Here is a 26,719-nt window from a genome sequence, read left to right as displayed (position 1 = left end):
ATAGTCCTGCCTCTGTAATATCAGCTACTTAAACTGAACTGAATAGACAGCTAATGGGAAGCTGCTGTGGAGCACAGGGAACTCAGCTCGGTGCTCTGTGACAACCTAGAGGGGTGGGCTGGTGGTGTGGGAGGGAGGGTCAAGAGGGAGGGGATATACATATACTTACAGCTGATTCACTTTGCCTTACAGCAGAAACTAATATTGTAAAGCAATTATACCCCAATTAAAAAATAAATAAACTGCTCTGAAGACTTCACCCCTGTATATGTATTTAAATTTATTTTCATACCTGAAAATTATACAGAAGATCTACTGATACCCCGGTTGGGCCATAATTACTACTGGATAAGAAAATACATGTAAAAGAGAAAGATTCTTTCTTGACTTAAAAAAGGTGCTAAATATTTTCCTAGATAAAGTCTGTGAGGGCTTTTAATGTAGTAAAATAAAGCCTTCCCAACTCACAAATAAAAGGCTATCCATACTAAGTTTAAATGGTCCTAGATAGTTAAAATCATCAAAATTTTTATCTGATCTTTATAGTTTCATATGTTTCTTCTAGAGCAAAGAGCCCCAACTTTTTTGGCAGCAGGAGCTGGTTTCATGGAAGATCATTTTTCCATGAACTGGCAGGAGGGATGGTTTGGGGATGATTCAGGGCAATCCATTTATTGTGCACATTATTGCTATCATTATTATATCAGCTCCACCTAAGATCATCAGGCGTTAGAATCCAGATATTGGGGACCGCTGTCCTAAAGCAGTCAGCTATTACTTACAGCATGACCTTGTTCTTTTTTTACTATTGCGGTAGAGTTGGCTTTATAATCTTGTGTTAGTTTCTGCTGGATTCAAGATGGCAAAACACCATCTTTACTGTTTTCTTTACTGTTGTTTACTTCTTTTCCACTGTGGTCTTGGAAGAGGTAATCACGTTTGTAGACTTGTATATATACTAAGGACAAATATACTAAGGACAAATATACTCCGATTCTACTGGGAACAAAATGTTGGCCTGTGTGTTGATTTTATAAAAAATTCTTTGTCACTACCATCCACCCAGCAACCAAAGTCCAAAAACTGGGATTCACATTAGATCTCTTCCTCTCGTTCACTTACTTGCCATGATGACCTTTTAAGGTATCACCTGTCTTCTCCCACCTCCCGCTTTAATCAAGCCACCATTATCACCTCTACTTTAACCCAACTGGTGGTCTCCTACTTTTATTGCATGTTGGGAAGAATTATAAGAATCAACGGATCACTGCGTCAGGCCTCCCAGATTACTTAGAACTCAGCCTAGTTCAATACAAATGACCAGGCCAACAAGATGGTAGGACGTTTCTTTTGGAAACCATCTTTGTGATTTGTTTTCCTGTTACAGACATATGTTGCTAAGATATCTTTGGTTTGGCAAGACCCTCTCTATTTCTGCTAGAAAATCCTGGCTTTGTCTCCCTGACCACTGCTATTAAAACCTCTCAGCCATCCTCAGAGTCTCCATTAGCATCAAATAAACTACTCCACCTTTACACGGTTTTTCAAACTCCATAGGGGCCCATCATTTCTTGTAAAAGAAAAGCTTCATGTGGTAGATTAAGTGCCAAGTTCAAGTTTGGGCTCTTTAATCTTTAGGCAAAGCTTGCCTCTTTGCTGGTCAGACCACACACAGGGAAGTTTTGTTAATGTTAAGAAGCCTATGAATAGGATGTGTCCCAAGAAAACCAATGAAAGTCAGAACATCAGAAACAACATCACATAAGCAATGTTTAGGTGAACTGCATCAAACTTGGAGTCGGTTTCACCTGGGGAAGTTAAGACATGTAAAATGAAGGTAACATCTTTTCCTTATTTTTACACATTTTAGGCAAAATGTGTAAAATTCATAAGATCAAAACAGAGAAAAACAAATCCACCTAATTATATACCATGGAATGTGTATGTCCTTAAATGGAATGTCAATGAAGAATTTAAGTGGACATTAGATAAACCATGGGCTTCCCTGGTGGCTCAGTGGTAAAGAATCCACCTACCAGTACAGGAGATATGGATTCAATCCCTGGGTCAAGAAAATATCCTGGAGAAGGAAACAGCAGCCCACTCTAGTATTCTTGCCTAGAAAATCCCATGGACAGAGGAGCCTGGCAGGCTAAGTCCATGGGGTCGCAGAGTTCGACACGACTTAGGGACTCAACAAAAACGAGGTAAACCATATGTTAGGTGTGTTCTGGGAAGGGCTCATGAGCTGAGGATTTTAAGCCTATTTATCATGTGATGTTATGATTCCATGGCAGCCTCAAGTCTTTCAGTAATGATGTGCAATGACCTGGGGATTTTCCTTTCAGTGGAATAACGGTATGATTTCCAAATCCCTCTCAGCCAAAATGGTTTGAGTGATCCAAAGTAACCTACAAAGTGCTTTGAGCTCCATGATGAAAGATGCTATATAAATAAAAAGGGTAAGTTAGTCATAATAAATAACGGTAATGATGATGAATGGTGGTGTCATAAAGAAGAAGCTGGCCTGCCATTAGGGAACCCAGAGCAACCAGCTGGAAATAAAGCATGTCCAGACCAGAAGGATATTCACTGATGAGACCACATTAACCTTTCAAACTAAGACCTGGACCAAGCCTCTGATTCAGAGGTGTGAGCATCTGAAATAGAAGAAACTATAGTATTTGTTCCAAAGCTTGAATATTACCTTAGAATATTACCTTGAATATTACCTTTACCCAGATGGGTCAACAGGGAGCTTCCTGTTTCAATAGAAGAGAAAACTAAGGAGGTCGGGGGAGAGCCAGAATTCCCAAGTAGAATTATGACTCTGAACCCAGTGCTTTTTTCACTCTCAGCCAGACTCCAGATGATTCAAGGGAACACGTAACTTCAGAAAAGAGCCAACTTGGATGAGAAAATATTTGAAACGAGGTCATGTCCCTCAAGATGGCTTGCAGAGTTGTTTTCCATCCATTTAGGCTAAGTAACCATGCTAATAAAATCCTTAGCCCCTCAAGCAGGGAGGAGAGATTCAATGAGACTCTAGAGCTGATTCCTAGAGCTCAATGAACACGTGGTAGGAGCCAGCTGAGTGCTGTGGACCAGGAATGGACACTGTGCTTCAGGGCTTTGTCCCGCTTGAGATCTAAGAAGCCTGACTGCTGCCCGGGTCTGATTGATGGTACCTGCTAAAGGACTTGTCCTCTCATGCCTCGTATGTGCCAACCGGTCACCATATGCAAAAAGTGCCAGACTGTGCCAACCAGTCACCATATACAAAAAGGAAGGACCCTGTTCTTTGCCCACCAAAAAATTCCATCAAAAAAAAAAGAATTGGGGAGCTACAAAACTAGGAAACTTGTTAAGTATGTTCCTGTTTGTTTTTTAATTTTATTTTTATAGGCTTTAGCTTTCATTTGCTTTCATCTTGGCATTATTTAACATATTTTATCATTTGGAATTTATTCTGATCCTCTTTTACTATTTTACCATTTATATATCTTTAACCTTTTTAACTTCTCAATATTCTTTTTTTGTTCTTATCCTTTGAAACTAATCTATTCTCAGCATTTCAACATTTATTAATATTTAGGATTTCTTTCCTGAAAGAAATTATTTTATATTTCTTAAAAATTTTTCTTATTTAAGTCATTTTATCTCTGAAATTTGCTTTTTCATATTTTTTATAATTCTCATTTTATCTCTCTTTATTTTCACATTTTCAATATTGCTCTATTTTCTTAGTTTCTAAAAGTGTGTGTTTGCCTCTTTAATATGGATATTCTAAATTACAACTTCTTTTGCATCTTTAGCTCTTGAAATTATGTTTCCTTTCAATATTTCTATTTATCTTGAATTCTGGTTTTTCCATAGGATATCACTGTCTAATCCTATAGTAAAAATAATCATTTATTACCAAAGGAAGGAATGTTAAGCTTTTTTCCACAGCTTGAGGCAGGTATGTATGAATGTTCACCCTGTCACCCCCATCCACCGGCTGTGAGATATTGAGAACCTGCTCTGCTTTCTGGGCCTCAGCCCACAAACTCTGAAAATGCTGACTCTTTCTAACAGTGGAATGCATCTTTCCCAATATACATTCTGAAAGGCATGTAGGAGTGGGCTAGGAAAAGCACCACCCCAGTCTTCTCTCTTTCAGCCAACCGTTTTTCAGTCATTTCACTTTTAACCATTCCGTGGCCATTCTTCAACCATTTCAGCCATTCCATTTAAATACAGCTTATTACAGCTGTATCCAGAATTCAGTAAAACACAGCTGCTGCTGCTGCTGCTGCTGCTGCTGCTGCAGACTCTGTGCGAGCCCATAGATAGCAGCCCACCAGGCTCCTCCATCCCTGGGATTTTCCAGGCAAGAATACTGGAGTGGGTTGCCATTTCCTGCTCCAAGTAAAAACACAACTGAAAATAAAGACTTATCTGCAGGGTGTGCTCAATCACTTCAGTCGTGTCCGACCCTCTGCGACCCCATGGGCCGTGGCCCACCAGGCTCAGAAGCAAAGAAAAGCACCAGTCTTAACTTCATCAGATCACAGTTTGAGCCCTGGCTTTGTCATTAACCCAGCCCAGGTGGCAGGGGGTGGTGGGCGGGGAGTCATCTGATTATCATGGACGTCAATTCCTTCCTTTTTAAAAGGAGAGTGTTAGATTCAATTCTTTCTAAGGATTCTTCTGTTAGTAATTGCCTATGAATCTATACTTTTCTATTAAAAGAAACTATGAGATTGATACCAATATTTATAGAGAATATCCTGATATTTGTACAAGGTAACAGAACTCAAGAGAAGTTATTCCTACCAGAGTACCAAGACCTCTCAAGTCAAATCCATTGAGCAGAACAACAATCCATTATCATGGTAACATAAATGTGACCTAAGTTAGGCCAGGTGCCTGACATACTTGCCATTGATGACACCATCTGGGTTGAGCATGGGGATTATCTTGAAAATGAAGTTTTCCCTCAAGAGCCTAGCCACAGGGTCACTGCTGACCAGGAACTCCAAGGTCCCCTTCATCACCCAGCTAGCATTGCTCTCTCCTGGGTGAACTCGAGCCGTAATCACTTGGTATGGGCGCTGCCCTGCAGAGAAAAAGAAAACACACACGCAAGAAAATTAAACCTAAATACAGTTTCCATATCCATCAAGACAATCTCCAGGAAGCCAGTTTTACACCTGACTGGCATAAAGCCTTAAATAGGTTGATTGTTTCTAATACACACCTAATGTGCATTTATCCATTTTCCATCCGCCTCTATAGTCTGTAAAACTCAGGAGAGTATAAAGTTAAAGCTCAAGGCTGTTATCCAAACCGTAAGTACTTCGTGGCATCAAAACAAGCCATGAATCAGATTTTAGAAGACCACCAAAGAAATAGTTTTCTCTTCAGGATCCAGTAGCATGGTGCTGGATGTCCCAGATCTGAGATTGAATCTTATCTTCATCATTTACCAGTTGTAAGATCTCACGAAGGATTTAATTTCTCCAAGGCTGCTTTCTCACGTGTAAAATGAGGACAATGCTACTGACCTCCTGTAGCTGTTATAAAAACTAAATGATGTAATTATAAAGCACTTGGCATATTGCTTGCCATTAAGTGTGTACTTGTTAGCTCTCTACCTTCTCAGTTATAAAATCTGTGGTTAGGATGTTCCCTCTCATTTCCCAGCAGTTAGAGGAGTCAAGTACAGAAACTGAACTGGGAAACTTATGATTGACTTTATGACACTGAGACCAATCCTGGAGAGATTTCACAGAAGGAAGTGCCTAGAAGTTCAGTTTTGGAGTTGCAATACCTGCTTCACTTTGCAAAAGAAATCAGGAACACACTTTCTGCCAATCACAAGGAGTGTATTGACACAATATACCTCTATGCAGAATGCATTGAGAAAAGATAGACTTATCATCCTTTCTTTGTTGACAGAAGATGCACATAGCTTTGAGACCTATTCTCAGACCACATCTGGGCTCAGGTGGAAAACGCTTTTGATTGATTAGTGATGTCTGTCCTCACATACTTGAGGAAGTGGGAGGTGGGGAACATGTGATATCAGACAAGCAATTCACCATGTCTGCTCTAACCTCCTGCCTGATTTTGTGAGGGTTTTTTGATTCTCACTTCCTTCTGTATCCTCACCCGATTCCTTATTGCTCCTAAACTCATTTTAAAGACGAGAACTAAATTTTTGCCAGGAATAAATACACTAGCCACTAAACAGTCTAAAAGTTAAACAAGTCATTTTCTTCCTAATTATTCAAATCATTAGTTAAATATTTAACTATGAGTTTATGGCTTTTCTTCCCTTAAAGAGTAATATTTTTGAAGGTATAAACTGTATCTCTAATTCTATACAAAGAAAGACAAAACTGAATAACCTCAAGAACCCCTAAATAACAAAGAATAAAAGATACAGAGAAATAAACTATTAATTACCCAATCATATTACTATTATCATCAGTTAAAACAAACAAAATCCCCTCTGTCAACAGCCAACGAGATGCAGGTTTAAGGGGCATATATATTCATGCACTTTTATTGACTATGTTGAGAGCACATTACTTCTCTTTGTAGATCCTTTTTATTTGGGGGATAACATTCAGCTTTTTCTTTTTTTTAATTTAAGCAGGTATCTTGAACATATTCCAGGAGCTGCAGGAGGCAGAGTAGAAAAAGCTGAATCTATTATAGTTCTTGTTCTGTAAAAGACCAAAGCGCTTGTCGGCAGTGACAAACATTCAAGCTAATGATGACAAGCGAGCTAATGGAGGTGTAAATAAAGCACCAAAAATAGGTCTATCTAAGAGAGGGAAGGACACTTCCAGAGATGTGATGCTATTTATTTAGACTGGGTCCTGCAGAATAATTACCATCTAACTTGAGAGAAATGGCATGGCAACCCACTCCAGTATTCTTGCCTGGAGAACCCCATGAGCAGAGGAGCCTGGCGCTCAATAGTCCCTGGGGTCACAAAGAGTCGGACACAACTGAGCAACCAAGCACAGCTTGAGAGAGAAGATGAGGAAGGGTCTTCTAAGCAAAGAAAAAGACACATGCAAAGAATACAGAGGAAACACAACCAGTTTCCTGTTGTGTTTTTAATGTTTTTACCAGTCTGTGAAAACAATCAGTTTTTACAAACCGGTGCTTTCAAGAATCAAGAAACGCCATGAGTGGCTGAAGCAAAGGACTGGAAATGGTAGCTCATGAATTTAGAAATTAGGCTGGTGTCAAACTAGTAATAACCCTCCTCGAACATTTTGTTTTGGGTTTGGAGTTTATACTGTTGATCAGAAGTTCTCAGTCATGAAGTCAGTGTCTCACTGGTATGCTATGATCTGTGATGAGATCTATTGAAGAATCACTGGTTATTAATAAAAGTACAAATGTTTGCTTGTTTTATGTATAGATATAGACAATATATAGAAATAGTTATAGATACAGATACAGATACATTCACATTATATATGTATATGCATGTGTGTGTACATGTGTGCTCAGTTGTGTCCAACTCTTTGCAACCCCATGGACTATAGCCCACCCTGCTCCTCTGTACATGAAATTTTCCAGGCAAGTATACTCAGATGAGATCAGTCGTTCAATCATGTCAAACTCTTTGCGACCCCATGAATCACAGCACGCCAGGCCTCCCTGTCCATCACCAACTCCCGGAGTTCACTCAGACTCATGTCCATCGAGTCAGTGATGCCATCCAGCCATCTCATCCTCTGTCGTCCCCTTCTCCTCCTGCCCCCAATCCCTCCCAGCATCAGAGTCTTTTCCAATGAGTCAACTCTTCACATGAGGTGGCCAAAGTACTGGAGTTTCAGCTTTAGCATCATTCCTTCCAAAGAAATCCCAGGGCTGATCTCCTTCAGAATGGACTGGTTGGATCTCCTTGCAGTCCAAGGGACTCTCAAGAGTCTTCACCAACACCACAGTTCAAAAGCATCAATTCTTTGGCGCTCAGCCTTCTTCACAGTCCAACTCTCACATCCATACATGACCACAGGAAAAACCATAGCCTTGACTAGACGAACCTTTGTTGGCAAAGTAATGTCTCTGCTTTTGGATATGCTACCTAGGTTGGTCATAACTTTCCTTCCAAGGAGTAAGCGTCTTTTAATTTCATGGCTGCAGTCACCATCTGCAGTGATTTTGGAGCCCAGAAAAATAAAGTCTGACACTGTTTCCACTGTTTCCCCATCTATTTCTCATGAAGTGATGGGACCAGATGCCATGATCTTCGTTTTCTGAATGTTGAGCTTTAAGCCAACTTTTTCACTCTCCACTTTAACCTTCATCAAGAGGCTTTTTAGTTCCTCTTCACTTTCTGCCATAAGGGTGGTGTCATCTGCATATCTGAGGTTATTGATATTTCTCCCAGCAATCTTGATTCCAGCTTGTGTTTCTTCCAGTCCAGCGTTTCTCATGATGTACTCTGCATATAAGTTAAATAAGCAGGGTGACAATATACAGCCTTGACGTACTCCTTTTCCTATTTAGAACCAGTCTGTTGTTCCATGGTCAGTTCTAACTGTTGCTTCCTGACCTGCATACAGATTTCTCAAGAGGCAGGTCAGGTGGTCTGAAATTCCCATCTCTTTCAGAATTTTCCACAGTTTATTGTGATCCACACAGTCAAAGGCTTTGGCATAGTCTATAAAGCAGAAATAGATGTTTTTCTGGAACTCTCTTGCTTTTTCCATGATCCAGCGGATGTTGGCAATTTGATCTCTGGTTCCTCTGCCTTTTCTAAAACCAGCTTGAACATCAGGAAGTTCACGGTTCACATTGCTGAAGCCTGGCTTGGAGAATTTTGAACATTACTTTACTAGCTGTGAGATGAGTGCAATGTGCGGTAGTTTGAGCATTCTTTGGCATTGCCTTTCTTTGGGATTGGAATGAAAACTGACCTTTTCCAGTCCTGTGGCCACTGCTGAGTTTTCCAAATTTGCTGGCATATTGAGTGCAGCACTTTCACAGCATCATCTTTCAGGATTTGGAATAACTCAACTGGAATTCTATCACCTCCACTAGCTTTTTCGTAGTGCCATTCCCTACTCCAGGGAATCTTCCCAACACAAGAATCAAAACTAGATCTATTGAGTTTCCTGCATTAGCAGGCAGATTCTTTACTGCTGTGCCACCTGGGAAGCCCTATATGTATTTATGCTGCTGCTAAGTCACTTCAGTCGTGTCCGACTCTGTGTGACCCCATACGTGGCAGCCCACCAGGCTCCTCTGTCCATGGGATTCTTTAGGCAAGAATACTGGAGTGGGTTGCCATTTCCTTCTCCAATGCATGCATGCGTGCTAAGTCATTTCAGTCATGTCCGACTCTGGGTGACCCTATGGACAGCAGCCTACCAGGCTCCTCTGTCCACGGGATTCTCTATGCAAAAATACCAGAGTGGGTTTTCATTTTCTTCTCCATACATAGATATATATATGTATGTTCACAATATATATATCACACAAAATGTTGGTTACTTGTCCAATAAACTTTAGTCCCCTTCTTTCCTACTACCAGACCCCTGATTTCAGGGGAGGTTAAAAAAGTGCCCAGATCAAAACACCCAGCTTCATGAATCCTCTTAGAGGTAAGAATGGCCATGTGACAGGAGTGAGACCAGTGAGATGTAAATAGCAGCCAGAGGGTAAGTCTTTCTGGAAAAAAGGATTAGAGAGCACAGTTTCACCTGGTAAATGCCTTCTTTGATTCCTGTCTCTTTTATTTGTCTCTTCTTCCTTCCTTGAACATAGATCTGACACTTTAAGGTGAGGAAGCCAATTAGAGAATCCAAGTCACATGAGAAGATGGTAAGCATAAAGGTAGAAAGAGCCCGGGTTCTTGAAAAACCCCTTAAGCAGCTATCCTGCACCTTCACTAGCTTCTTCAATGCTTCTAGATGTTTGAGACAAATAAACCACTATTTGACTGGGCAAGTGTAATCACATATTTGTTATACTTTGTTAGACTCTAGTTCAATTGATATGAATAAGAAAACAGGTTTAAAATCATCTTTATAATATGGTTACCTTGAATAGCATGCACCTAAGTGTGCTTTCTGGACTGGGGAGAAAAGAGAGACACAAAGAGTTGTAATGAGAATATTTGCTAGATGTGTCCCAGAAATAAACAGTTGAGAATGTCTACTTTAAGAAATAGAGAGTAAATGATGGCTTTTAACAGGAGGAAGACATACCAAAGATTGTGCTTCAAAAAAATCCTGACGTTTCTATAGACAGTGCATTTGTTTAGTCACAGACAGTACAGCCAACCAGAGTAGAGCACAACTTTTACTTTTTCAACTTTTTATTTTATATTGAATGGCGGAAAAGAGCTACCCAAGTCCAAGGTCAGGGGCGGCGGCCGGGAGGACCAACCCCACGCCCGAGGAGCAGTGGCTGCGCAGGCGCAGGAGGGCCTAGAGGAGCCATCCCACGTTGAAGGTCAGGAAGGGTGGCGGTGAGGAGATACCCCTCATCCAAGGTAAGGAGCAGTGGCTGCGCTTTGCTGGAGCAGCGTGAAGAGATACCCCATGCCCAAGGTGAGAGAAACCCAAGTAAGATGGTAGGTGTTGCAAGACGGCATCAGAGGGCAAACACACTGAAACCATACTCACAGAAAACTAGTCAATCTAATCACACAAGGACCACAGCCTTGTCTAACTCAATGAAACTAAGCCATGCCCGTGGGGCAACCCAAGATGGGCGGGTCATGCTGGAGAGATCTGACAGAATGTGGTCTACTGGAGAAGAGAATGGCAAACCACTTCAGTATTCTTGCCTTGAGAACCCCGTGAACAGTATGAAAAGGCAAAAAGATAGGACACTGAAAGAGGAACTCCCCAGGTCAGTAGGAGCCCAGTATGCTACTGGAGATCAGTAGAGAAATAACTCCAAAAAGAATGAAGGGATGGAGCCAAAGCAAAAACAATACCCAGCTGTGGATATGACTGGTGATAGAAGCAAGGTCTGATGCTGTAAAGAGCAATATTGCATAGGAACCTGGAATGTTAGGTCCATGAATCAAGGCAAATTGGAAGTGGTCAAACAAGAGATGGCAAGAGTGAATGTCGGACAGTCTAGGAATCAGCAAACTCAAATGGACTGGAATGGGTGAATTTAACTCAGATGACCATTATATCTACTACTGTGAGCAGGAATCCCTCAGAAGAAATGGGGTGGCCATCATGGTCAACAAGAGTCTGAAATGCAGTACTTGGATGCAATCTCAAGAACAACAGAATGATCTCTGTTCGTTTCCAAGGCAAACCATTCAATATCACAGTATTCCAAGTCTATGCCCCAACCAGTAACGCTGAAGAAGCTGAAGTTGAACGGTTCTATGAAGACCTACAAGACCTTTTAGAACTAACACCAAAAAAAAGATATCCTTTTCATTATAGGGGACTGGAATGCAAAAGTAGGAAGTCAAGAAACACCTGGAGTAACAGGCAAATTTGGCCTTGGAATACAGAATGAAGCAGGGCAAAAACTAATAGAGTTTTGCCAAGAAAATGCACTGGTCATAGCAAACACCCTCTTCCAACAACACAAGAGAAGACTCTATACATGAACATCACCAGATGGTCAACACCAAAATCAGATTGATTATATTCTTTGCAGCCAAAGATGGAGAAGCTCTATACAGTCAACAAAAACAAGACCAGAGGCTGACTGTGGCTCAGATCATGAACTCCTTATTACCAAATTCAGACTTAAATTGAAGAAAGTAGGGGAAACCACTAGACCATTCAGGTATGACCTAAATCAAATCCCTTATAATTATACAGTGGAAGTGAGAAATAGATTTAAGGGCCTAGATCTGATAGATAGAGTACCTGATGAACTAAGGAATGAGGTTCATGACCTTGTACAGGATACAGGGATCAAGACCATCCCCATGGAAAAGAAATGCAAAAAAGCAAAATGGCTGTCTGGGGAGGGCTTATAAATAGCTGTGAAAAGAAGAGAAGCAAAAAGAAAGGAGAAAAGGAAAGATATAAGCATCTGAAGGCAGAGTTCCAAAGAATAGCAAGAAGAGATAAGAAAGCCTTCCTCAGTGATCAATGCAAAGAAATAGAGGAAAACAACAGAATGGAAAAGACTGGAGATCTCTTCAAGAAAATTAGAGATACCAAGGGGACATTTCATGCAAAGATGGGCTTGATAAAGGACAGAAATGGTACGGCCCTAACGGAAGCAGAAGATATTAAGAAGAGGTGGCAAGAATACATAGAAGAACTGTACAAAAAAGATCTTCACGACCAAGATAATCACAATGGTGTGATCACTGACCTAGAGCCAGACATCCTGGAATGTGAAGTCAAGTGGGTCTTAGGAAGCATCACTACGAACAAAGCTAGTGGAGGTGATGGAATTCCAGCTGAGCTATTTCAAATCCTGAAAGATGATGCTGTGAAAGTGCTGCACTCAATATGCCAGCAAATTTGGAAAACTCAGCAGTGGCCACAGGACTGGAAAAGGTCAGTTTTCATTCCAATCCCAAAGAAAGGCAATGCCAAAGAATGCTCAAACTACCGCACAATTGCACTCATCTCACAGCTAGTAAAGTAATGTTCAAAATTCTCCAAGCCAGGCTTCAGCAATGTGAACCGTGAACTTCCTGATGTTCAAGCTGGTTTTAGAAAAGGCAGAGGAACCAGAGATCAAATTGCCAACATCCGCTGGATCATGGAAAAAGCAAGAGAGTTCCAGAAAAACATCTATTTCTGCTTTATAGACTATGCCAAAGCCTTTGACTGTGTGGATCACAATAAACTGTGGAAAATTCTGAAAGAGATGGGAATTTCAGACCACCTGACCTGCCTCTTGAGAAATCTGTATGCAGGTCAGGAAGCAACAGTTAGAACTGACCATGGAACAACAGACTGGTTCTAAATAGGAAAAGGAGTACGTCAAGGCTGTATATTGTCACCCTGCTTATTTAACTTATATGCAGAGTACATCATGAGAAACGCTGGACTGGAAGAAACACAAGCTGGAATCAAGATTGCTGGGAGAAATATCAATAACCTCAGATATGCAGATGACACCACCCTTATGGCAGAAAGTGAAGAGGAACTAAAAAGCCTCTTCATGAAAGTGAAAGAGAAGCGTGAAAAAATTGGCTTAAAGCTCAACATTCAGAAAACGAAGATCATGGCATCTGGTCCCATCACTTCATGAGAAATAGATGGGGAAACAGTGGAAACAGTGTCAGACTTTATTTTGGGGGGCTTCAAAATCACTATAGATGGTGACTGCAGCCATGAAATTAAAAGACACTTACTCCTTGGAAGGAAAGTTATGACCAACCTAGAGAGCATATTCAAAAGCAGAGACATTACTTTGCCAACAAAGGTCCGTCTAGTCAAGGCTATGGTTTTTCCTGTGGTCATGCACGGATGTGAGAGTTGGACTGTGAAGAAGGCTGAGCGCCAAAGAATTGATGCTTTTGAACTGTGGTGTTGGTGAAGACTCTTGAGAGTCCCTTGGACTGCAAGGAGATCCAACCAGTCCATTCTGAAGGAGATCAGCCCTGGGATTTCTCTGGAGGGAATGATGCTGAAGCTGAAACTCCAGTACTTTGGCCACCTCATGCGAAGAGTTGACTCATTGGAAAAGACTCTGATGCTGGGAGGGATTGGGGGCAGGAGGAGAAGGGGACGACAGAGGATGAGATAGCTGGATGGCATCACTGACTCGAAGGACGTGATTCTGAGTGAACTCTGGGAGTTGGTGATGGACAGGGAGGCCTGGCATGCTGCGATTCATGGGGTCGTGAAGAGTCGGACACGACTGAGCGACTGAAAGGAACTGAACTGAATAGCTGATTAACAATGCTGTGATAGTTTCAGGTGCCTGGCAGAGTGATTCAGCCACACATATACACGTAACTCTATATACACACGTGTACCCCAAACTCCCCTCCCATCCAGGCTGCCACATAACATTGAGCAGAGTTCTCAGTGATTCCTTGTTGGTTATCCATTTTATGTAGAGCAGTGTGTACATATCAATCCCAAACTCCATAACTATCCCTTCCCCCCATCCTTCCCTGCTGGCAACCATAAGTTCAGAGAACAACTTCAAGAGCTGTATTTCCAGAGTTCAAATTCCAGCCCCACCATGTTCTGTCCAAGACGGATTATGCAAGTTTCTAAAGAAACTGAGTTTTGGACTGGATGTTCGGCATGTTAGACCAAGGATTTGCTATCTGGAACTTATTAAGTAAGTGTATGAGGTTGGGGGTGGGGTGGTATACAATCAGCTAGTTAGCACAGTTGAAGTTAGTTGAAGTCAACTTTCCCACTATATCATTTGATCACAATTACTTTTCACTCCTTCCAAAGCAAGCTGTATTGACATGCCAATAAAAAGCTTATTGAGAAATAAAGAGGCTTGATGAATCTGTACCCAATCAGTGGCCTATTTTCAGTTCTATAATTCCATATCTCTCTCTGTGGTTTTTGAACTATGCTCATTTACAGTATATTAAACAATAGTAAGTGTTCCCAGTCCATCAAGAAGAAGTGAAAAAAAAAGCTCAAGCTGTTGTAAATTTTCAACATCAATTGGATCCTCTCATTGTCTGGGCAAGTTGAGTCCCATTGCATGATAACCAGTACAATTAGTGCATTATAGTCAATAGGTCAAATGCAGCTCTTGCAAGGAAATATCAGTGATGTTTCTCTTCTTTGGAGAGTCAAGTTTATAATTCAATAAATTGTCATATGCCACAAAACCTAAGAGGCTGTCCTAAAGAAGCAAACAGGGAAACTGTGGGTTCTCACGAAGACATTAGTATAAGCAGCAGCTTAGCCATTTCTAGTAGATTTTCCTCTCTGTGATTCTAGGCAATTTTGCATTCATATTGGTGAGTTCAACCTATGGGACCATTCAGTTGTAGTAGCAAATGGTGCCCCAGAGAACCCATAATAGACAACAGCTGTAAACAGTATGCGACACACATACTATGTGTTTTTTTCTTGTAATTGAAAATTTAAGATTTAATAACTCATCTCTGCTTAGGGGACGGCAAAGAGTGTAGGGTATACATCTTTTATTTTTCCTCTGCAATTTAAAAAATCTATTCTGGAGTCCATGAAGGTCTACAGTGGAGTCATGGTTTGGCATACTGTAATTCTTAAAGTCACATATTAAATTTATGTCAGTGGCAATGACATCTGTTAGAGAACTGTACAATCCTAAGAGATATCAGGCTCACGGCCAATGAAAAACTGAGAAAGAACTAAAGACATGTGTGATGTGCACCCAACTATATAAATATTCATTCATTTATTCCTTCTTTCTTTTAGTGGTATTAATAAGCTCCTACTGGCACTCTATAAGGGTCTTGAGATTCCAAAAGAAATGATTTTTGCCCTCAGGGAACTAATAATACTCTGGTGAGAAAGACAGGAAAACAGATAATCATGATCTTATGTGATCAGGGGAAACTGTCAAAACATTTCCACAGCACAGAGGAATGCTCATTATGACATTATTTACAGTAATGCGAGCACCTGGAAGTCACTTAATGTGCATCCACAGGAAATTAGTTAAGGAAACAATATATAAAGCAGAATACTATGTAGCCATTAAAAATGGCACATAGATCTCTTTCTGTTGATATTAGAGGGTTCAGCTCAGTTCAGTTACTCAGTCATGTCCGACTCTTTACGACCCCATGAATCGCAGCATGTCAGGCCTCCCTGTCCGTCACCAACTCCTGGAGTTCACTCAAACTTACATCCATCAAGTTGGTGATGCCATCCAGCCAACTCATCCTCTGACATCCCCTTTTTCTCCTGCCCCCAATCCCTCCCAGCATCAGAGTCTTTTCCAATGAGTCAACTCTTCGCATGAGGTGGCCAAAGTACTGGAGTTTCAGCTTCAGCATCATTCCCTCCAGAGAAATCCCAGGGCTGATCTCCTTCAGAATGGACTGGTTGGATCTCCTTGCAGTCCAAGAAACTCTCAAGAGTCTTCACCAACACCACAGTTCAAAAGCATCAATTCTTCGGCACTCAGCCTTCTTCACAGTCCAACTCTCATATCCATACATGACCACAGGAAAAACCATAGCCTTGACTAGACGGACCTTTGTTGGCAACCTATCACATTATGATGATTCAAAGCAATACAGGTGAGATACCTGAATTGTAATGGATCCTATCTGTGTTTAATTGTATTAATAGATACTTAAAGGCATCTGTACACAGAGACAAATCTGTGAGTGGAGGCCATCTGAGTCATTCTTATGTCCTCTTTATCCTGACCTAATGTGTCTGTCTCTCCAGAAAATAACAATCATATGTAAGTTTTCATAGAGGCAAAGTATTTGTCAATATTTCCAATTTTTCAATATATTCTAAAATATTTTCCAATAGTAAAACACAGAAGAGAAAATTTTTTAAAAAGCAAATAAATTTTCACAGAAGAGGTGACATTTGATCTGGTTCATCCCATTTTAATTGGAGTTTGACAGATGAAGAAAAGAATGGAGGGAGATGAGGGACTTTCCTGGTGATCCAGAGGCTGGGACACCATACTTCTACCACAGGGGGGTTTCCCAGGTGGCTCAGTGGGTAAAGAAACAACCTGCAATGCAGAAGACTTTGGTTTGACCCCTTGGTCCGGTAGGTCCCCTGGGGGAGGGCGTGGCAACCCACTCCAGGATTCTTGCCTGGAGAATCCCATGGACAGAGAAGCCTTGCAGGCTACAGTCCATGGGGTCACAAAGAGTCAGACAGGACTAAAGCAACTGAGCACTCGTACACACATGCAGGGAACTAAGATTCCCCATTCTGCATGATGTGGTCAAAAAAAAAAAATCAGTAAAATACTTTAAAAAGAAAAGAAAGGTGGGAGATGATAGGAAAGGGATAAGTTGATATATTTGCAAAATAACAATGTCATAAAGCGCATAGTGTCTGAAGAAAACCGATGTCATTTTATGTGACTGAAGCAATAGCTATATAGAAGATAAGAGTGATGCGATAGGCTAAATCTGTACCCGATTCTTTTAAACAGGTCTTTCAGCCAGGCTAAGGAGTAATTTTACAGGCTATGGAAGCACGATGAAAAATCATTCTACAATGGTGTGATTAGATGGGGACTTTTCTTGGAGCTAAAGATGGCAGGAGAAATAGCGAAAAAGCACATATTGTGATATTAAGGTCAAGTCAGCTAATGTGACCTTAACTCTGGAAGACAGTGGATAAAAATGGCCTGACTGAAGGGCAAGGGGGTGAAGAAAGAGACCAGAAAACAAATGGAAAAGAAAATGATATCATTTATATGCATAATCTTTTTAAAATGATATAAATGGACTTATTTACAAAAAAGAGACAGACTCACAGACTTAGAAAACAAACTTATGGTTTCCAAAGGGGAAAGGTAGGAGAAGGGAGGGATAAATGGGAATTTGGGATTGACGTGTACACATCACCACATTTAAAATAGTTAACCAACAAGCCTACTGTATAGCAAAGGGAAATCTGCTCAATATTCTGTAATAACCTAAATGGGAAAAGAATGTGAAAAAGAATAGATACATGTGTATGTACATCTGAAACACTGCTGTACACCTGAAACTAACATGGCATTGTTAACCAACCAGTTAACCAACCAGCTCAGTTCAGTTGCTCAGTCATGTCCGACTCTTTGTGACCCCATGAACTGCAGCACGCCAGGCCTCCCTGTCCATCATCAACTCCCAGAGTCCACCCAAACTCATGTCCATTGAGTCCGTGATGCCATCCAGCCAGCTCATCCTCTGTCGTCCCCTTCTCCTCCTGCCCTCAAACTTTCTCAACAGCAGGGTCTTTTCAGATGAGTCAGCTCTCCACATCAGGTGGCCAAAATATCGGAGTTTCAGCTTCAACATCAGTCCATCCAATGAATATTCAGGACTGATCTCCTTTAGAAGGGACTGGTTGGATCTCCTTGCAGTCCAAGGGACTTTCAAGAGTCTTCTTCAACACCACAGTTCAAAAGCATCAATTCTTCGGCACTCAATTTTCTTTATGGTCCAACTCTCACATCCATACATGACCACTGGAAAAACCATAGCCTTGACTAGACAGACCTTTGTTGACAAAGTAATGTCTCTGCTTTTTAATATTCTGTCTAGGTTGGTCATAACTTTCCTTCCAAGGAGTAAGTGTCTTTTAATTTCATGGCTGTAATCACCATCTGCACTGATTTTGGATCCCCCAAAAAATAAAATCAGCTACTGTTTCCACTGTTTCCCCATCTATTTGCCATGAAGTGATGGGACCGGATGCCATGATCTTAGTTTTCTGAATGTTGAGCTTTAAGCCAACTTTTTCACTCCCTTCTTTCACTTTCATCAGGAGGCTGTTTAGTTCTTCTTTACTCTCTGCCATAAGGGTGGTGTCATCTGCATATCTGAGGTTATTGACTATACTTCAATATAAAATAAAAATTAAAAAAGAAAATATCAATGAAAGAAGATTCTGAGAAAGAATATTTGAAAAGAGTTTGATGGAAAAAATTATATACTATATAGAATATACATGATACTAAAGTTTACCACCAAAGATAGCATGCTATGAACATTTTCTGTGTTGTGTGCTTTTCACTAATATATATTGGAGGTCTTTCTAGATCAGTATATAAAGATTTTTCTACCTCTCTTTTTTAATTAGCTGCATGTAGGGTATTGTTCTTTACAGCATTGAACTTTACTCTCAAAACCAGATGCATCCACAGATGAGCATGGTTTTCACTTTGGTCCAGCCTCTTCATTCTTTCTAGAGTTATTTTCCCACTCTTTCTCAGTAGCGTACTGGATATATTGGGCCATACCGACCTGGGGTAGGTGTCCAGTGTCATATATTTTTGCCTTTTCATACTCTTCGTGGGATTCTCAAGGCAAGAATTCTGAAGCAATTTGCCATTTCCTTCTCCAGTGGACCACATTTTGTCAGAACTCTCCACCATGACTGCACGATCTTAGGCGGCCCTGCAGGGCATGACTCATACCTTCATTGAGTTACACAAGGCTATAAATCCATGTGATCATTTTGGTTAGCTTTCTGTGGTTGTAGCTTTCTGGAGGCCATGGGATTATAGTTCTTGTTTCTTCTGTCTGCCCTCTGATGGATGAGAAAGAGGCTTGTGAAAGCTTCCTGATAGGGGGGACTGGCTCTGGGGAAAAACTGGGTCTTACTCTGGTGGGCAGGGCCATGCTCAGAAAATCTTTAATCCAACTGTCTGCTGATGGGTGGGGCTATGCTCCATCCCTGTTAGTTGTTTGGCCTGAGGTGAACCAGTCCTGGAGGTTACAGGTTCCATGGTCTATTGGCAACCTTCAAAAAGGACTTATGCCAACATGCCCTTCCCTGGTAGCTCAGCTGGTAAAGAATCCACCTGCAATGCAGGAGACCCCAGTTCAATACCTGGGTTGGGAAAATCCTCTGGAGATGGGATAGGCTACCCACTCCAGTATTCTTGGCCTTCCCTGGAGGCTCAGGCAGTAAAGAATTCACCTGCAATGTTGGGAGACCTGGGTTTGATCCATGATCTGCCTGCCCTAGAGGAGGATGTGGTAACCCACTCCAGCATTCTTGCCTGAGAACCCCAAGGACAGAGGAGCCTGGGGGGCTACAGTCCATGGGGCCACAAAGAGTCAGACACAACTGAGCGACTAAGCACATGCCAACATGCACCTCCCAGGACTGCTGGTGCCAGTGGCCCTGACCCTGCGGCAGGCCACTTCTGACCCACACCACTGCAGAAGACACTTAAATATTCACAAGTAGGTCTGGCTCAGTGTTTTGTGGGTTTTACCCTGGGTTCTGGTGGACACGAGATTTTGTTCATGCCTTCTAAGAGTCTTGGTTTCTCCCAATCCTGTGAAAGTCTTATAATCAAATCCCAATGTCATTCAAAGTCAGATTCCCTGGGGATTCCCTTTGCCAGATCCCAGGTTAGGAAGTTTGACGTGGGGCCTAAAACCTTCACAGAAGTGCAAGAACTTCTTTGGTATTCTTCAGTCTGTGGGTCACCCACCCTGCAGGTATGGGATTTGATTATAACATGATTATGCCCCTCCTTCATTCTCCTTACAGGCTCCCCTTTGTCCATGGACAGGCTTATTTAACTTTTATACAGAGTAGCAAGATGCTGGGCTGAAAGACTCATAGCTGGAATCAAGATTGCCAGGAGAAATCAACAACCGCATATGTGAAGATGATACAACTCTAATGGCAAAAAGCAAAGATGGACTAAAAAGCCTCTTGATAAGGGTAAAAGAGGAGAATGGAAAAGCTGGCTTAAAACCCAACATTAAAAATAACTCAGATCATGGCATCCAAATCCATCAATCCATGGCAAATAGATGGGAGAAAAATGGAAACACTGACAGATTTTCTATTCTTGAGCTCCTAAATCACTGCAGACACGGTGACTGCAGCCACAAAATTAAAAGACGCTTGCTCCTTGGAATAAAAGCTATGACAAACCTAGACAGCATATTAAAAAGCAGAGACATCACTTTGTCAAAAAAAAGGTCCATATAGTGAAAGCTATGGTTTTTCCAGTACTCATGTATAGATGTGAGAGTTGTACCATACAGAAGGCTGAGCATCAAAGAATTGTGGCTTTGGACTGCAAGGAGATCAAACCAGTCAGTCCTAAAAGAAATCAACCCTGAATATATATTGGAAGGACTGATGCTGAAGCTGAAGCTCCAATACTCTGGTCACCTGATGCGAAGAGCTGACTCATTAGAAAAGACCCTGATGCTGGGAAAGATTGAGGGCAGGAGGAGAAGGGAACAACAGAGGATGAGTTGGTTGGATGGCATCACTGAGTTGATGGACATGAGTTTGAGCAACCTCTGGGAGACAGTGAAGGACAGGGAGGCCTGGCATACTGCAGTCCATGGGGCTGCAAAGAGTCGGACATGACTCAGAGATTGAGCAACAAGACATCACTTTATATTAAACTGACTGATTTTTTTCAAGTTGTATCAACTTTACACTCCTGAGAGCCAATCAATCTGATTATAATATATGTCATTTCTGTAATTCTAGATTTGTTCTTTTTTCCCTCAGGATTTGTGCATCTATGTCCCATGACAGCCTGTAATTTTTCTTTCTTGTAATGTCCTTTACAGACTTAGAGATCAATGTATGATGAGTTGGAAGCCATTACCACTTTTTCATGTCTGTGGAAGATTTTCGAAGTTTAGAAGTATTTCTTTCTTAATTTTATTTTAGAATTTTTCAGTGGAGCCATGAGCCTAGATCTTTTTTTCCTCTGAAGATTTAAATAACAACTCAAATTATACAATAACAAAACCAAATCATTAAAAATCATTGGAGGAAAATGTAGGTGTTCTGAAACAAAACCCAATGTTCTTTTCATTTGACCATATATTATTCTGTTTGTATACTCAAGAGGAAGGCTGAAATTAATCCTCTTGAAATAAAACACAATGATATATTGATATGAAAACAAGCACCATGTCCATTTTGAGTTAGACAAGCTGGGTTTGGGGCCCAGTCTGCATCCTACTAACTGAACATATTAGGAAAGATTGAATTCTTCTGAAATCTAAGTCCCTCACCTATAAAATCAGGCTCTCTCAGGTCTTTGCAACACTAAATTCAATGTTATCAATGGCAATGTGAAATATTATAGATAAAAAAATAAAACTTTTTGGCCAGTGGTTTCAATCTCCTTTGATTCTATTATATTCTCCTGTATTCTTTTAAGAGAGAGCCTAACAAGAAGTGAAATTACAAGGAACTTCATCTCTCTTTTTTTTTCTCTTTCTCAAATATTCAGATGCAAGTGCTAATTAGTAGAGAAGTCAAAAGTCAGGTATTGGCAGAAAAAATAGAGAGCCCGTAATCAGTGCTAATAATAAGTTTCTGAACAATCAAGTGTGAACTGGATCTCCCTCGCTGCTCCTGATTATTGGGGCATAATTCCTTCCCAGATGAGCAGGGTCTACTTTTCACATGCCTTCTTTTACAAACACTTGAGGGGGCGGGAGGGGAGGTGGGCATGGGGCATGCAGGATCTTGGTTATGCAACCAGGGATTGAAGCCGTGCTCCCTCCACCGGAAGCATAGAGTCCTGTTCCCTGAACACCAGGGAAGTCCATACAGACTCGTAAGCTACCGGTTTTCTGGCCCATACGCCATGAGAACACACAACTGACCAGACTTCTGTTTCCAAACTTGTCTCAATTGGGGTTGCTCCAAATGGTGAGGTTAAAAACTTCAGTTCATCCCCAACCAATCATCTTCATCCCCACCCTCCTCCAGTGCAAGAAAGTGAAAAGTGAAAGTCACTCAGTCGTGTCTAACTCTTTGTGACCCCATGGACTATACAGTCTATGGAATTCTCCAGGCCCGAATACTGGAGTGGCCTCAAATCTTATCCCTCGCAGAACTCAGCACTCTGTCTTCCTCTCAAAGCTTGAGAAATGATCTCCTGACCACAGAATGAAAGGTAAACAGCCTGAGACCACTGTCTTCTTTCTGTAAAGAGATTTCTTATTTCTCGGCAGAAATACAAGGGCTCCTGTACTGACAGAAGGAGGAGAGAGGATGCTCACGCCCCCCACCACCGGCTGCCACGGCCTCACTGAGGATCTGGGGGGCAGCAGGGAGGAAGCTGTGGAGCAAAGGCTGACCTCAGAAAAGGTTTGCTCTGTGCACACGTGTGCAGTCACTTCAGTCATATCCAACTCTGTGACCCTATGGACTGTAGCCCACCAGGCTCCCCTGTCCATTGGATTCCTCAGCCAAGAATACTGAAGTGGGTCGCCATGCCCTCCTCCAGGGGAATCTTCCCAACTGAGGAATCAAACCCATGTCTCTTATTTCTTCTGCTAGCAGGCAAGTTCTTTACCACTGGCTCCACCTGGGAAGCCCCACTGTGGTTTAGCTGCTAAGTCGGGTCAGACTCTTTGCAACCCATGGATGGTAGCCTGCCAAGTTCCTCTGTCCATGGGATTTCCCAGGCAAGAAAACTAGAGTGGATTGTCATCTCCTCCAGGGGATTGTCCCGACTCGGGAATTGAACCTGTGTTTCCTGTGTCTCCTGCGTTGGGAGGCAGGTTCTTTACCACTGAGCCACCAGGGAAGCCCATAATTAACGGTAATTAACCTCTAATTAACCTCTCTATGCCCAGTTGTTTCACAATATATTTTACCAATTCTTGCAGAATCCATTCATTTAACAAGTATTTATTGAGACCTTATGATGCACCAGGCATTATAATACAAATTGGAGCTATAACAAGGCAGGAGTCAAAGTTCAGTCATCAGGAGCTTACTTTCTGGTAGGGAAGGCAAACAGTAACATCCTCTAAGTAATATGAAGAAAATTAAGGCAAACGGAGGCAACAGAGAATTTAGAGGAGGGGTGGAGGTCATTCATATGTAGGGGGCTTATTGTATTAACTTGAACAATACACCCCTGGACCCTCTTTCAAGTCTCTTAACTGATACTGTTCACCATGCTGCTGCTAAGTCTCTTCAGTCATGTCCAACTCTGTGTGACCCCAGAGACAGCAGCCCACCAGACTCCCCCGTCCCTGGGATTCTCCAGGCAAGAATACTGGAGTGGGTTGCCATTCCCTTCTCCAATGCATGAAAGTGAAAAGTGAAAGTGAAGTCGCTCAGTCGTGTCCGACTCCTAGCAACCCCATGGACTGCAGCCTACCAGGCTCCTCCGTCCATGGGATTTTCCAGGCAAGAGTACTGGAACTGTTCACCATACTCAGTGGTAAAAGTAAATACATTCCAATGTAATATAGTTGAGACATTAATAAAATGAATAAAAGGATAAGCCCCCCCCCCCACACACACACACAAAACATTGTTTCATTGCCTTCTTTCTCATGAAACAAATCCAATCTTGAACTATTACAAACCCATATTTCTTTGCAAAGGGCAATCTCACTTTCTTATTTTGACTATATCTAGTCGTGCCTATCGCTGACTGTAAGAAAGCGGGTTTGGATAATGTATAAATGAAAAGAAAATCAGGAAATCTATTCCTGGGAAATTTTCAGATAACCAAGAGGAAGTGGTGTAATGGAGGCTGAGATAACAATTTTAGACTCTGCATAAATAAGAACAAATTCCTGCATTTCCTCGTATGTGTCAGATTTTTTTCTAGAGATTTTGTTATACTATAATATGCTGGAAATAAAAATAATACATCTGTGCTATAATGATACACAATATATACAGTATCATAATACAGTATTTAGATTGGGTTTAAGAAATTTACTACCCACAGAAGCAACAGTCACTTGGGAGAAGTGAGTAATCGCATCAGAAAAATTGCAGACAGATGCTACTGCATCTCCAAATCCCCCCCCCAACCCATCAGCTGATCTCAGTTAGGGATGCTCACATTTCTGCCTGGGATGTATTGGCTCACTGGTACCTCAGGACACTGGCTCCTTTGCCTCTGGCCTCCTTAATAGAATTAATTCTGTCCAGAGGAAAGCTTTATAATTCCCTCAAGCACCACAAGGTCCCAGGAGGGCTGTGTCACCTACAGACCACTGATGGTGAGGTCAAATCACTACCAGCTGTTTCTGAAAGAATGTTTTTAAAGATACAGCCGAAATTCCAGCAATCTTCAGCCAGAGCTCTCTGAGCATCACAATAACCTTGAGAAGCCTAAATAAATGAACTGAGTTGGAAGGAGACCTTTTCCAGCTCAGTAAAGATACATCCAACACAGCTCACCTTGTTACACTAGATTACATCTCATCAGGTTGAGGCATATTATAAAGCACTGAAAGATGCAGATACAAATCTTGAAGAAAGAGATTAAAGAGCTATTGCTTTGCTCAGAAAACATTGAAACATCCTAGTGGATAATTCTGCTCCCAGATCACATACAACGGGTCTCTCGCTTTGCTTTTACCCATATTATTTGCCTGACCGTATTTGAAAGAGAAAAGAATTCAAAGTCCCTGAGGGTGCAGGTGCTCTGTTCTGAAGACAGTTTTTTCCATAAGCAAAGCGTCTGCCCCTGTGTTACCATAACCTGTTAGGAAATCTTATTGAGAGATACTATTAGGCATCTGTGAAGAAGGGAAGGGAAGTGAAAAAAGGAGTATTTCCTGCCATATCAATAAACAAGGATGTCACAGTCATCAGCTATTCCAATCCTCCAGGGCGCTCAGGAAGAATACCCGCAAGATCTAGCAGCCTTAGGGCTGCAGCCACTCCCTACAGTGAGCCCTGAGGAACTCAGGATGTGAAAATACAGGATACCGGCCCAGATAGCGGAGATATATATGAAAGGAATGATTTCAGTGAGCTCAGACTCTCGCATTTTCCCTCACATAGAAAAGTGCTTGTTGTTTTGCTGTCTAGTCCCTAAGTGGTATCTGACTTTTGTGACCCCATGAACTGTAGCCCACCAGGCTTCTCTGTCCATGGAATTTTCCAGGCAAGAACACTGGAGCAGTTTGCCATTTCCTTCTCCACGGGATCTTCCTGCCCCAGGGATCGAACTCCCTTCTCTTGTATCGCCTGCATTGGCAGGAAGATTCTTTACGTCTGAGTCACCAGGAAAGAAATTCCTTAATTTGAGATATCTGGTTTCTTTTCATAAACAATAATCTCTTGATGTTCAAGCTAACTGTCCTTTTTTGTAAAACTTCTGTATAACCTGGCTCCTCCCCTCGCCTCCTCACAGCAGTTCTCTCAGGGTTACTTGAGATGTCACCTCCTGGGTTTAAGTCCTAAAAATTTCCACTGAACAAAACATAGCTCTCAACTTTTGGGTTGTGGCTATGTTTTTAAGTCGACAGAATTGATAAGAGGGACACGGGGGGAAACGTGATCTCCTGTGCAAGGGACATTTTTAAATAGGCAAACAGGATGATTCTCTCTTTTTTTAAATAATTTACTTTTGGCTGCGCTGGGTCTTCATTGCTGCCTAGGCTTCTTCTCTAGTTGTGGCGAGTGGCTGCTACTCTCCAGTTGCAGAGCACAGGCTTCTCATTGTGGTGGCTTCTCTCGTTGCAGAGCACAGGCTTGACTGCAAGTGGATTTCAGTAGTGGTGGCACATGGGCTCTGTAGGTGAGACTGAGGGGCTCCAGAGCATAGGCTCTGCAGTTGTGGCGCACGGCCTTAATTACTCCACTACATGTGGGATCTTCCTGGATCAGGGATCAAACCTGTATCTCCTGCATTGGCGGGCAGATTCTTTACCACTGAGCCACCAGGGAAATGCAGATGATTCTCTTTTTAAATTATAAATTGCCAACTGAAAGCCTGCTCTCTTCCCTGCGTTTTCCTTCAGGAATCTTCAACCTCCCCCTTGCCAAAGCCTTTTTAGTTTCCGCTGTTGAAGACGGCAGAAAAAACCACCAAGTGAAAACCACACGATGAATAAATTATGGGCCTGAGTCATAAGGACCAAGAAGGTAGGAGAAAATTTAAGTCTTAAGCCCAAAACATATGTCACCACCTGACACTGGAGCAGAGAGCTTTAAAACTCAAATCGTGCCAGGAAATTTCAATAGCTGCGTTGCTTGCCTTGAGATGTGGACCTTTTTACTCTTGCAAGGGTTGGCGTGGTACAGGTTGTTTCAAGAACCTGGAGGTATTTAAGGAGCAGGGAGAAGTCACGAATACGGAAAGTAACTTTGCTGCTTAGTTATTCCAC

The 26,719-nt window shown here is 41.7% G+C and overlaps 1 protein-coding gene across 2 annotated transcripts in view; it reads right to left on the bottom strand.

Moving 5' to 3' along the window:
- Positions 1 to 26,719, bottom strand: part of AGBL1 (ATP/GTP binding protein like 1) — a 928,519-nt gene that overhangs the window by 573,737 nt on the left and 328,063 nt on the right. For both annotated transcript variants that reach the window (XM_027520902.1, XM_027520903.1), the window contains exon 18: positions 4,921 to 5,101. In XM_027520902.1, coding sequence (XP_027376703.1) covers positions 4,921 to 5,101 — 181 coding nt within the window. The remainder of the gene's footprint in view (positions 1 to 4,920; positions 5,102 to 26,719) is intronic.

Source organism: Bos indicus x Bos taurus, chromosome 21 (assembly GCF_003369695.1).
Source record: "Bos indicus x Bos taurus breed Angus x Brahman F1 hybrid chromosome 21, Bos_hybrid_MaternalHap_v2.0, whole genome shotgun sequence".
NCBI classification, from domain to species: domain Eukaryota; kingdom Metazoa; phylum Chordata; class Mammalia; order Artiodactyla; family Bovidae; genus Bos; species Bos indicus x Bos taurus.
This window is presented reverse-complemented; position numbering and strand designations above follow the sequence as displayed.